Here is a 13,706-nt window from a genome sequence, read left to right as displayed (position 1 = left end):
CCTGTGCCAGGGAACTTCTGCTTGAAACATGCCATTCACCTCAAAGCATCACATTTTCCCCGAGCCCAAAACACATTAGTGGATTGCCTCAGCAGGTCCTTTGCCTCTCACCGTGAGTGGTCTCTTCATCCGGAGGTCATCAGTGTCATCTTCCAGAAGTGGGGGCCTCCCCAGGTGGACCTGTTCGCCACAGACAGAACAGGAAATACCATCAGTTCTATTCACTGAACGGGCACAGCTGGGGCTCCTCTTCAATGCCTTCCTCCTCTCATGGGCAGACTGCCTACTATACGTCTTCCCACTGATCCTCTTGGTTCACAAGTTCCTCCTAAAAATCAGGCGGGACAAGGTGAAGGTTATTCCTGATAACTCCACATGGTCTCTTCAGCATTGGTTCAGTATGCTTCTGGATCTTTCAGTGGCAGCTCTACCCATGCTTGTATCCCACTCAGACTTGATTTCACAAGACCATAGCCGGTTGCTTCATTCGAACCTTACATCCCTGCACCTGATGGCATGATTGCTGCATGGCTGAACCCTGAAAAGCAGCCCTATTTGGAACAAGTCTGGCAAGTCTTGATAGGTAGCAGAAAACCTTCCACCAGGGCTACTTTCATGGCCAAACTGAATCTCTCTCCATCCCGGTCTTCCCTGCAGTCTGTCTTGAACTATCTGCTCCACCTAAAGCATCGAGATCTGTCTCTCTCCTCTATTAAGGTCCACTTGGCAGCTACCTCAACCTTCCTCTCTCCAATGCAGGGCAGATCAGTGTTCTCCCACAAGATGGTCAGATTTTTCAAGGGCCTGGAAAGACTCTACCCTCAGGTTTGTGATCCGATTCTGCCATGGACTTAAACCTAGTGCTGTCGAGGCTCAGGGGGCCATCTTTTGAGCTGTTAGCATCTTGCCCCATACTGCTTCTCTTGGAAGGTTGCCTTCCTGATGGTAGTCACCTCGGCCAGAAGGGTCTCAGAGATCAAAGCCCTGACATCAGAACCCCCCTTATACTGTGTTATTGAAGGACGAAGTCCAGCTGCACTCCCCTCCGGCCTTCCTACCAAAGGTGGTTTCGCAATTCCAAACAACCAACACATTTTTTTCTTCCTGTCTTCTTTCCGAAACCTAACAAGACTGCTGGGGAATGTCGGTTCCATGCTTTGGATGTTAGGTGGGCCCTCGCCTTCTATGTTGAGAAGACTAAGCCCTTCCAGTAGTCTATACAACACTTTGTAGAAGTAGCAGAAATGACGAGAGGGCTGCCTGTGTCATCCCAAAGAATCTCGTCCTGCATAACTGCATGTATCTGGGCTTGCTACGACCAGGTGAAGGTTCTGCCTCCAGCCATCTAGACCACTTATTCCATGAGAGCCCAAGCTTCGTCAGCAGCGTTCCTCACACTAGTACCAATCCAGGACATCTGCAGAGCTGCAACATGGTCATTGATTCATACCTTTACACTATGTCCAGCAAGCCTGTGATGATGCCAGTCTTGGGAGAGCGGTGTTGCAGTCAGCACATCCATGAACTCTGCACCCACCTCCTGGAGTACTGCTTGAGAGTCACCTAGAATGGAATGGACATGAGCAAGCACTTGAAGAAGAAAAACCAGTTATCTCCCTTTTGTAACTTGTTTTTTAAGTTTCAGAGGAACAGCCGTGTTAGTCTGTATTCGCAAAAAGAAAAGGAGTACTTGTGGCACCTTAGAGACTAACAAATTTATTTGAGCATGAGCTTTCGTGAGCTACAGCTCACTTCATCAGCTGTAGCTCACGAAAGCTCATGCTCAAATAAATTTGTTAGTCTCTAAGGTGCCACAAGTACTCCTTTTCTTTTTGTTTTTTAAGATGTGTTGCTCCTGTCCATTACATGACCCACCCTCCTTACCCCTCTGTTGGAGTTGCCAGCAAGAAGGAACTGAGAGGGTGCGGAGCCGGTGGCACCCCTTATGCTGGCACTACAGCCAGTCCTCTGGATATCACTGAGAGAAAAATCTCCAGCATCTGTGCACGTGGCACACACATACCTAGCATGGAATGGACCTGAGCAACATATCTTGAAGAACAGCAGGAAGGCTAGTAACCGTTTTTTCCCCTATGGGTCAAGCTTATATTTAAAAGGAAGCTTTTCTTTTCTCAAAAAACTATATCCACAAGTCATCTGCACATCATTGACCACATCTCTTGCTACCTCCTGAGCAAAGAGAAATCAAGTGTCATATTCAGGGGCTTGAGTAGCTGCCATCTAGATAAAATTATCTTCCAGATAATGAAAGATCTCTTTTAAAACCTCTGCTTTTATTATCACATACCTAAGTCATAGGTTCTGTTAATAATTTTTTAAAATGTGAACAGAAAAGTGACTTCAGGCTAAATTCAGCCATCAGATTAACATCATGTGTTTTTTATAGTATTGTAATTTATGCTTGGGAGGGATTGAAATCAGCCTCCACACATATGTTCAAAATCACTTATATTCTGTCGTCATCCAAAAGGCTTGCAGTTTCTTATCTGCATGTTCTCTGTTTTGTGGCAGCTGATTTATCAAAAGAAACATGGTTTTGAACAAAAAAGAAAAATCATTTTTAAACATTTGAAAGCTGTGGATTGAATAAACTGTTCTAAGGTCTTCAGTTTTTTTATATACTGTACTATTAACTTTAAAAATGGTGGTGTTTGCTGTAACAATCAAAGGCTAATTTTAAATAGATGGGAATGAGTGGCCTTTCCTGTATTTTATAGAAAGATCTATAGCTATGGATTTTGCTCTGTAAAGTATTTCAGAAATAGACATATGAAACTGGATGTACTGAAAGGAGGAAAAAAAACCCAATGCAATTTTGTGTATGCAGTAATGTATTTAAATATAAACATTTGGGATTTCAGAGTTTACATGGCATTTCAGATGATTTAGACTCCAAATTTATAACTTATAACAAAATTTTACAAAATTTAATATTAATAGAGATTGTTTCAATTCTTTAGAAGATCAACCTCTGCAGCCTTTTCAACCCAGACATTGCAATACAAGGCTATTGACTAAGAACCAGAAAATTAAACTGACTAGTATACTGTATTTTCTAAGATGAGTGAAATGTAGAAAGGTACCATGTGAAATTGTGAAATGTAAATTAGTGTCAATTTTATTTTCACGTTTAATAATCAAAATTATTGTTAACTGCTAGCATCAGCAATTGGTGAATTTTTTCAAAGATTAATTGTCATGTGGTGTGCATTCTCAATATCACTTTTCAAAGTTTTTTGTGGTCTCTGAAATATCTTGCAGATTAGTTTGCAAGTTTCATGCTAAAGTATCATAGCAGCAGCCTCTGTTAATTTGTGCTTTTGAAAGATAATACAGGGAGTAACAGAACAAATTAAAGGGCCAGTTTTTAAAGATATATAGGTATCTAAAGATGCAGATAGCAGCTTTTGAAAATACCATTAAGCACCAGTATGCCTCTTTAGGTGCCTGAACACCTGGCCTACAACATCCTACACTGTATTGCGGGGAGACACACCAGTAGGGTCTGACACTGCCTGGACTGTGTACACTTTGGTTCCACCTTTGGAAGTGGCAAGGATCTCATTGGGTTCTGGATCAACAAGTTATCCCACCCAGTGGTCCAGCTAGATCAGAGAGCCAAGCTGGACCACTGGGTGGGATAACTTGTGGATCCAGAATCCAATGCAGAGCCTTGTGCCACTTCAGGAGGACTGAAAGGACATCCTTTTTGCTAGATCAGAGGGCCAACCTGGGGTACTGAGGCATCACGGTCTGCAAAGGGGAGAAGAGCTGCCAGGTCTTTCTGCTGGGTCTGGACAGATGGTGACTGAATAATTTTCTTGTTGCATGACCAGGCACTGGACCAACTGGGAGTTGTGACTGCATAGTAAGAGAGACAAGGCCCATCCTGCTTCTATGAAGCTGGAGTTTGTAGTACAACAGCTGCTGATGCATGTGGCAGAGGTACCCATCAGGCAGAGGCAGTCAACACAGGCACCTCTCCTGCATAGTCAGTAGTGAGCTCTTCCTATGGCCATCTTACTGGTCCTGCCCAATGCAAGCTCTTCTCATCCTCTGCCTACTCTCAGTGGGGATGCAGCAGGCTTCCAAGCGGGGAGTGAATCAAATAGCTATGATTTTAAACCAATATTTTTGACGGCTGGAATAGGGGGAAGTGAGTCTGTGGTTGAGGGAATAATTATTTGATTTTTATGGTAATGGATTACCTATCAGAACCCTAAAGCAATAGCGATTCTTAAGACCTCTACGTTATGGCAACTGGCGGTATTATAAAACAAACAAAAACAAAAAAACAAAACAAAAATCCCAAAACAACGGAACAAGTAAGTCTCAACATGAAAATAGGCAAACTACATATAAGAAAAGTAAAACACAGTAAACCAGCTTCATTATATCCGAATAACATGGAAATCTAGTGATGGAGGAGCCTCAAAGGTGGGTGGTTGATTTTTTTTGATAGTTTTGCAAACCTACTATATTGTGGACTACTTTCTCCCTGCCCTCAAACAAATACACATCCATACCTGTTGGTAATGGCTCACTTGGAAGCAAGCTGATAGCAGACAAACCTTGTCTGATGGATCCTTCTCCTTCTAGTGATTACATTTTCATTTAATTTAGGTTTTTGGTCCTTAATTTTTGTGTTTTTAGTTTTTCCCCCTCCCTATTTTCCTCTTCCACCGGTGGAAAGTGGGGGAAGGGGAGAGAATAGTTTAAACATAATCTCACTTTCTCTCTCTTTTTTTCTTCTTCTTCTCCTTTTGCACTGGAAAAATATAAGAGGGAGGAACCCAGAATGAATCCGTGACTGAAAATCAAAAATTGAAAATTTCTGCAAAAACAAATGACAGGTTTCAGAGGAACAGCCGTGTTAGTCTGTATTCGCAAAAAGAAAAGGAGTACTTGTGGCACCTTAGAGACTAACCAATTTATTTGAGCATGAGCTTTCGTGAGCCACAGCTCACTTCATCAAGTGAGCTGTGGCTCACGAAAGCTCATGCTCAAATAAATTGGTTAGTCTCTAAGGTGCCACAAGTACTCCTTTTCTTTTTGCAAAAACAAAGTGGTTTTCTTTGACCAGAAATATTTATACCACTTTGCACCCTCATGTATGCCATAACTTTCTCTCTCTCTCTCTCCATATATACATGTATACTTTCACATATGTATCAGAGATTCATGTCTACAAAGTGACACAGTTATGTACGTAATTGTTTTCATAGACTATTGTACTGAAATAATGAAGATTGCGAGAAACATTGTTTGGTATTCTCCTGCTGAGTAGGCTCTGTTTAACAAAATGAAGATAAATGGTGCAATTTTACAAGACAGAGCCCTCTGCATAATTTTCCTTATTTTCAGCACTTCCAAATTAATCATTTTAGAGTATATTTTTAAAGGTGCAGTATGAACTTCTACTCTTCACAGCTCTAGTTATTGTCAGTTTTGTTAGGTTTGTGTAAAAGCTGAGGGCAGATTCCTTAGGGTTGTTGCTAAAGCCAGTGGGGGCTATGTCTGATTGCACTAACTGAAAATCTGACCTTTTGCTTTTTCACTGAACAAAGTACCGTAGTTAACTTGATTCAGTTATAGAAACCCAGGCAGCAGTCATTAAGAATAAAGATGATAAAAAGCCATACTGCATACACACACCATTAAATGGCATGCTTTGGTTGTGTATGCAAACTAAAGAATTTTAGGATCAATTCAGAAGTGAAATTCACTCTTACAGGGCCCATTCCATAAGTTATTTAGATCTTCTGGGAGGTGCTCAGTGCCCTAAGTGCCACTGACAGTATTTTTTACATGTTTTCATCTAAGCAGGCCTATGTGATTACCTTGCCCATTTTATAGAGAAGATTAGAATCTTGAATTACATTTATTAAAACAGATTGGTTGGTTTAGTTGGAAATGATCCACCTCTGCATATAAAGTTTTCTATGCCAAAAATGAAACACAAGCCTCCTTTTGATGGCTCCACTGATACAAGAATATGGTTGAAATAGGTAACCACCATCTGGAGTGTTGAATGATGTTTATTTGAGCAGCCTATTAAACATTCTACATTAGTTCTGCTGGATTCTTGCAGCCAATATTAAAAAAATTCAGACATAATCCCATCCGTTTCGGTAATGTTGTTTAGTCTTTCATGGTTGAATCAAAGCAGTTAATTTTGGTGTTAATGCTGAAAGTTCCATCCTTTATTTTTATTTAGCCTACAAGCCCCAAGTTTGGAAAAGCAGACTCTTACGAAAAACTGGAAAAATTAGGGGAAGGATCATATGCTACAGTGTACAAAGGGAAAAGCAAGTAAGTGGGTTTATTATTATTATTAAATATGGGGAAAGGGTTGGCAAACATTTTATATACATGGGCCATGATCCTGCAATTGGATGCAGAATCGATGCATTCATGTGCAATGCCATTGTCTTCAGTGCTAATCTACAGGTCCTCTTGCACTGATCTGAGTGAAGGATTGTAACGTAAGATATTATAGTACCTCTGTGCTAGGACATTTTAATATAGCTCTGCATTGTTATTTTCTTAAATAGGATCTCAGAATCTTGTACACTTCATTATATCGGTCAATGAGTTCCTCCTTCAGTATTTTCTCAATATACACATGAAAAATCAATCCTTCCAAGTATTTCAGCTTGTTAGTTAAGACCATTTAGAAAACCTTCCATCGATAGTGATGTCTTCTGAGTTGCTTAGAACAATGATAAACAAATATTGTAGTTTTATTTTTTGTTGTTTTTCTATAGTTTTTTGGGGCTGAGGTAGCATAATGTGACCTAACATAATTTTGCACTGTTGTCAGTTCATTCACAAAAGCAGATATATTATGATATAGAAACCCACCCTCAAAAATCAAGGTAATATTTACACAGGTGATATTTACCCAGGTAATATTTACCCATTTATTTTTACCCAATTTACCCAGTATTTACCAGTGCATGGTATTTGAAGCAATAGCTGAGGAAAAGAATCCTCTTGGGACAGTAAATTTGCTTTGATTGTGAATAATGCTAAAAGCATGTTGAATTCAACCACTATTACCACATTCATTATTATTTGTTCCAGTTCACTTTTTGTCAGGGATCGTATCTTACCCTGAAGTAGTGCATTAACTTATTATAGTATGTATACATGAATTTTTCATAATACTACTAATAAAGCAGCTCCTTGAAGGGGCCTGGTACACTTGTGCATCTCTGAGAAGAACCTTATTCCAATGTGTCATAGAGAAAGGACACTTTGGGCTTGTCTATATAGAGCACTGAAGGTGTGATTTCTCAAGTGTACCAACTAAAACAGCTAAATTAATGCACTCTAGGGAACTTTTAGATCACTTCAACAGGGTCTACATGGATCAGTGTAGCATGCAACAGGCTGGTGTGCTTCAGAAATCGCACCCTGCTAGTGAGCATTGCTACTCTGTGCTATCAAGCCCCAGTGTTTCCCATCAGAGAGGAGCCTCAGTTTCGTTTAGTTCAGATGACAGAATGACTACTGAAAGGAAGAAGATAGCAGATATGTTAACATTGTATGCCTAATTTAATGGAACACGTAGTACTGCAAATAGTGCAAAATTAGTCGTGCAGTGAATAGATAAATTTTTTTGTAGAGAATCAAAATGAGGCTGATGTTATCTCTCAATAGCTTTTAGACTAACAGGAACAAAAACTTTTGACTGGCTTGAGTAGCAAAGAATTATTTCTAAACATAAAATAAGTATGCACTTACTAAAGTATATTCCTTGTGACGTAATCGCTAAGAGGAGACCCAGCTTTTTCTTCCCTATCAGGCAGTAGAAATTTTGCTGTTTATCCATTAAGTATTAGAATCCTGTCACAGTCTAAAGAAATAACAAAAGATGTAAATTTCATTCAAGGAAGTGCAGTTACTGTATATTACTGTTTAATTACATGCCTTAATAAATACCAGACATATTATCAGTAAATAGAATAAACTTACTTTTCTCTTGGGGTTCTAGTAATATAGGAAATCACATAAGTTTCAGCCTTGTGGCTTATCACCCAAAATACCCAGTAAAATCATAGCCTTAAAATGAGTGTCTGGCTATAATTATATCCTACAAATTGATTTCCAGTTAATCTGAACTAAAGAAACATATTTGCCGGACATGTTCCCTTAAATCCATATAGGTTATCTGAAATTAATTTAAAAAATCTTATTCATTCAGTGATAAGCTGTGAATGTGTTTATAAACTCAGATTGGTTAGAAATATTCTGTTTGTTGTAATGGAGTGGACCTGTAGATTTGTTAGAAATACTTCATTGATTTTAATGGGGGCTGTATTGGACTTTTAACAAATCTTCATGGCTTCTCCATTGTAATCAACAGCCAATTAGTAATAGATTTGAATTACAGAATCAGTATCATGAATTTTAAACTGTACTTGTTAATAATAGGGCTGTCGATTAATTGCAGTTAACTCATGTGATTAACTCAAAAAAATTAATCATGATTAAAAAAATTCATTGCGATTAAAAAAATAATCACAGTTTAAACAATAGAATACCAATTGAAATGAAATATTTTGGATATTTTTCTACATTTTCAAATATATTTATTTAAATTACAATATAGAATACAAAGTGTACAGTACTCACTTTATATTATTTTTACTACAGATATTCGCACTGTTAAAATGATAAACACCATAGTGCAGATATGCTAAACATTTGTATATCCCTTCATGCTTCGGCCATCATTCCAGAGGACATGCTTCCATGCTGATGACGCTTGTTAAAAAAAATGTGTTAATTACATTTTTGACTGAACTCCTTGGGGGAGAATTGTAGGTCTCCTGCTCGTTTTTTACCTGCGTTCTGCTATATATATCATGTTATATCAGTCTCGGATGATGACCCAGCACATGTTGTTGGTTTTAAGAACACTTTCACTGTGGATTTGGCAAAACGCAAAGAAGGTACCAATATGAGATTTCTAAAGATAGCTACAGCACTTGACCCAAGATTTAAGAATCTGAAGTATGTTCCAAAATCTGAGAGGGACAAGGTGTGGAGCATGTTTTCAGAAGTCTTAAAAGAGCAACATTCTGATGTGGAAACCACCAAAAAAAAAAAAGAAAATCAACCTTCTGCTGGTGACATCTGACTCAGATGATGAAAGTGAACATGCATTGGTCTGCACTGCTTTGGTTTGTTGTTGAGCAGTACCCATCATCAGCATGGGCGCATGTCCCTTGGAATGGAGGTTGAAGCATGAAAGGACATATGAATCTTTAGCGCGTCTGGCATGTAAATAGCTTGTGACGCCGGCTACAACAGTGCCATGTGAACGCCTCTTCTCACTTTCAGGTGACATTGTAAACAAGAAGCAGGCAGCAATATCTCCTGCAAGTGTAAACAAACTTGTTTGTGCTTTTCCTTATGTTTCAGTTCTAGTCTCTTGCTAGAGGACAATCCATAATGATTCCTGCTCCAGTAACTTGGTGCTCTATGGATTGAACAACAAATTGACATAGTGATATATGCACATCCCACTTATACACCCCTAATTCAAGTTTGTTCCATTCCATGGTTTAAAAGAAGCAGTGCTGTAGCTCGTGGACCTTTTAAAATCTGTGAAGAATCTGCTTCCCATCTGTTTCATTTCAAAATCCAGTGGTGTTCCATTAGAAGTGAAGCCTGCTTACTTTTTCATCTGTGTATCATGTCGCACTGTTTCACACATTCACATAAAAGGTGTTGGGGATCCTGTCCCAGTGCCAATTTAAATTTCTGTATGGGGATGTAAAGTGAATCTGTTCATGCCTATTTGAGAGATGAACTTTTTAAAGCTCCAGTTCAAGAAAAAGGACTAGATAAGTTCATGGAGGATAGGTCAATAGGGCCATACCAATTTCATGGCCGTGAAAAACATGTCACGGACCGTGAAATAAGACCTTCCCCGTGAAATCTGATCTCCGTAATCTCAGCTGGGCTGGGATGAGACAGGACTTATCCTTTCTCTGCACAGCTGTTACGGAGAGAGATCAGACCCTCCCCCACAGGCAGCACAGAAGTGAGTGTGTACCACCCTGTGCTGCAGCAGCCCCAGAGGTGGGCTCTGGACTGCTTCCCCAGTGGCTCTTGCCGGAGCTTGGGACACTCTAGTTCCGGGGCTTCCGCCCCTGCCCACACACAACTCCTGCCAGGGCTCGGGGTGCCTGGGCTCTGGGCCTACTGTTCCCTCTCCCACTTGGCTTATGCCCGGCCTGCTGCTTCGCCCCCCATGGCTCCTGCCAGGGCTGGGAGGTGCCCAGGCTTCTGCCGGGGCTTGGGTCTTCCACCCCCTGCAGCTCCTGCCTGGACTCTGGGCATTCGAGCTTGGGGCTGCTGCTGGGATTGCGGGGGCCTGGACTCCAGCCGGGACTCAGGGCTTCTACCCCCTTGCGGCTCAGAGACCTGGGCTCAGAGACCGCGGCTCAGAGACCTGGAGCTCCTGCCTAGTCTCAGGGGGGCCTGGCTTGGGGCTGCTGGCCCTTCCTCTCCACCCCTATGGCTCCAGCCAGGGATCCGGGCTTCCACCCTGTGACTCCTGCCATGGCTGGGGCACCCATTTTTCAAATTGTCCGAGGCCCCGGCCCTGATTAGCAGCTAAGAGCCCCTGGTTGTGGCACTCCAAGCAGCACTGGGGAGATCGGACCTACCTCCAGTTGCAGGAAACTCCGCAGCTGGGCTCTGAAGGCAGCATAGAAGTGAGAATGGCAATCCTGCAACCCCCTTACAAGAGCTTTAGGACCCCACCCCCATGATCCCCTTTTGGATCAGAGTCCCCATGGTTACTACACCATGACATTTCAGATATAAACATCTGAAATCGTACAATTGACTAATTTTAAGACCCTGTGGCCGTGAAATTGATCAAAGTGAACCATGAATTTGGTAGGACCCTAGCTATTAGCCAAGATGGTCAAGGATACAACCCCACACTTTTGTGGCAACCCTATACCTCTGACTGCCAGAAATCTGGAGGGGAAGATGGGTGGATCATTTCAGCTGCCGTGTTCTGTACACTTCCCCTGAAGCTCTGATACTGGTTACTGTTTGAGGCAGGGTACTGGGGTAGATGGGCCATTGGTCTGACCCAGTTTGTCAGTTTTTTGGTTACCCAAAGACCAATGGAGCACATCTGGTTCAAGATACTGAAACTTGAGTGGCTGGTATAAAAGGAGGTTATTAATATAATAGGCATCACAGAAACTTGGTTGAAAGATGATGATCAATGGGACACAGTAATACCAGGATACGAAATCTATAGGAATGAAAGAGTATATTGTGCTGTAGAATGCCACTATATGTGAAAGAAAGCATACAGGCAAATATAGTAAAAGCCTTAAATGAATCAAACTGTACTGTAGAATCTCTGTGGTTGAATCATAAAAGTATAATAGTAGGAATATACTACTGACTACCTGACCAGGATGGTGACCGTGACTGTGAAATGCTCAGGGAGATTAAAGAGGGTACAAAACCAGAAAACCCAACAATAATGGGGATTTCGGTTATACCCAGATTGCTTGAGAACATGTCACCTCAGGCTGAGAGGCAGAGATAAAATTTCTAGACACATTAATGACTGCTTCTTGAAGCAGCTAGTCATGAAATCCACAACGGGAGAAGAAATTCTTGATTTAGTCATACGTGGAGCACAAGATCAAGTTCATGAGGTGAATATAGCTGAACCACTAAGTAACAGTGACCATAGTGTGATTAAATATAAGATCCTTGTAAGGGAGGAAAATACCAAAGAAACCCACTACACTAGCATTTAACTTCAACCAAGGGAATTGCACAAAAAATGAGGAGGCTAGTTAAACAGAAATTAAAAGAAACTGTCAGAAGAGTGAAATGTCTGCAAACTGTAGTCTGCAAACTACATGGCAACTTTTTAAAAACACCATAATAATAATAAACACTATTAGAAAAACAATAAAAGGACCAGAAAACCCACCACCACCACCATGGCTAAACACAGTAAAAGAGGCAATTAGGGGCAAAAAGACCTCTTTTAAAAATTGGAAGTCAAATCTTAATGAGGAAAATAGAAAGGAGCATAAACTCTGGCAAGTCAAGTGCAACAGGACGGCCAAAAAAGAATTTCAAGAGTAACTAGTAAGAGACTTAAAAATTAATAGCAAAAACTTTTTTTGTAAGTCCTTCAGAAGTGGGAAGACTGCTAAACAATCAGTGGGACCACTGTATGATCAAGGTGCTAAAGGAGCATCCAAGGAAGACAAGGTCATTGTGGAGAAGTTTAAATGAATTCTATGCATTGGTCTTCACTGCAAAGGATGTGAGGGCAATTCCCACATCTAAGCCATTCTTTTCATGTGACATATCTGAGGAACTGTCCCAGACTGAGGCGTCACTAGAGGAGGTTTTGGAACAAATTGATAAATTAAGCAGTAATCAATCACAAGGACCGGATGGTATTCACATAAGAATTCTGAGGGAACTCGCATATGAAATTGCAGAACACTAATTGTAGTATGTAACCTTTGACTTAAATCAGCCCCTGTGCCAAATGACTGGCGGATAACCAATGTGATGCTGATTTTTAAAAAGGGCTTCAGAGGCGATCCTGGCATAACAGGCCAGTAAGCCTAACTTCAGTACAAGACAAACAGGTTGAAACTACAGTAAAGAATAGAATTATCAGATACATAGATGACACAGTATGTTGGGGAAGAGGTAACATGGCTTTTGTTATGGGAAATCATGCTTCATCAATCTATTAGCATTCACTGAGGGTGTCAACACACATGTAGGCAAGGGTGATCCAGTAGATATAGTATACTTGGACTTTCAGAAGGCCTTTCACAAGTTCGCTCATCATAGGTTCTTAAGCTCTCATGGAGTAAGAGGGAAGGTCCTCACATGGATCAATAACTGTTCAAAAGACAGGAAACAACAGTAGGTATAAATGGTTAGCTTTCACAATGGAAAGAGATAAATAACTGGATCCCCCAAGAATCTGTACTGGGACCAGTGCTGTTTAACATATTCATAAATGATCTGGAAAAAGGGATAAACAATGAGGTGGCAAAGTCTGTAGACAATACAAAATTACTCAAAATAGTTAAAGTCAAAGTAGACTGCAAAGAGTTACAAAGGGATCTCACAAAACTAGGTGACCGAGAAATAAAATGACAGATGAAATTCAATGTTGATAAATGCAAAGTAATGCACATTGGTAAACATAATCCCAACAATACTGTATTTTCATCAATGACTTAGATAATGGCCTAGGGTACACTTATACCGTTTTTGGATGATATCAAACTGGGAGGGATTGCAAGTGCTTTGGAAGATAGGATTAAAATTCAAAATGATCTGGACAAACTGGAGAAATAGGCTGAAGTAAATAGGATGAAATTCAATAAGGATAAATGCAATTTACTCCACTTAGGAAGGAATAATCAGTTACACACATACAAAATGGGAAATGACTGTCTAGGCAGGAGGATTGCAAAAAGGGATGTGGGGATCATAGTGGATCACAAGCTAAACATGAGTCAACAGTGTAACACTGTTGCAAAAAAACAAACATCATTCTGGGATGTATTATCAGGCATGTTGTAAGCAAGACACAAAAATTAATTCTTTCACTCATTCTGTGCTGATTAGTCCTCAACTGGACTATTGGG

At 40.5% G+C, this 13,706-nt stretch overlaps 1 protein-coding gene across 5 annotated transcripts in view; it reads left to right on the top strand.

Annotated features, from left to right (window-relative positions):
- CDK14 (cyclin dependent kinase 14) overlaps window positions 1–13,706 on the top strand; it is a 503,511-nt gene that overhangs the window by 162,286 nt on the left and 327,519 nt on the right. For 4 of the 5 annotated variants that reach the window (XM_048838104.2, XM_048838107.2, XM_048838105.2 and 1 more), the window contains one exon: window positions 6,239–6,333. The exons of the other annotated variant lie outside the window; for it this stretch is intronic. In XM_048838104.2, the coding sequence (XP_048694061.1) occupies window positions 6,239–6,333 (95 nt within the window). The remainder of the gene's footprint in view (window positions 1–6,238; window positions 6,334–13,706) is intronic. 5 annotated transcript variants of the gene reach the window in all.

Source organism: Caretta caretta, chromosome 2 (assembly GCF_965140235.1).
Source record: "Caretta caretta isolate rCarCar2 chromosome 2, rCarCar1.hap1, whole genome shotgun sequence".
Taxonomy (NCBI): domain Eukaryota; kingdom Metazoa; phylum Chordata; order Testudines; family Cheloniidae; genus Caretta; species Caretta caretta.
This window is presented reverse-complemented; position numbering and strand designations above follow the sequence as displayed.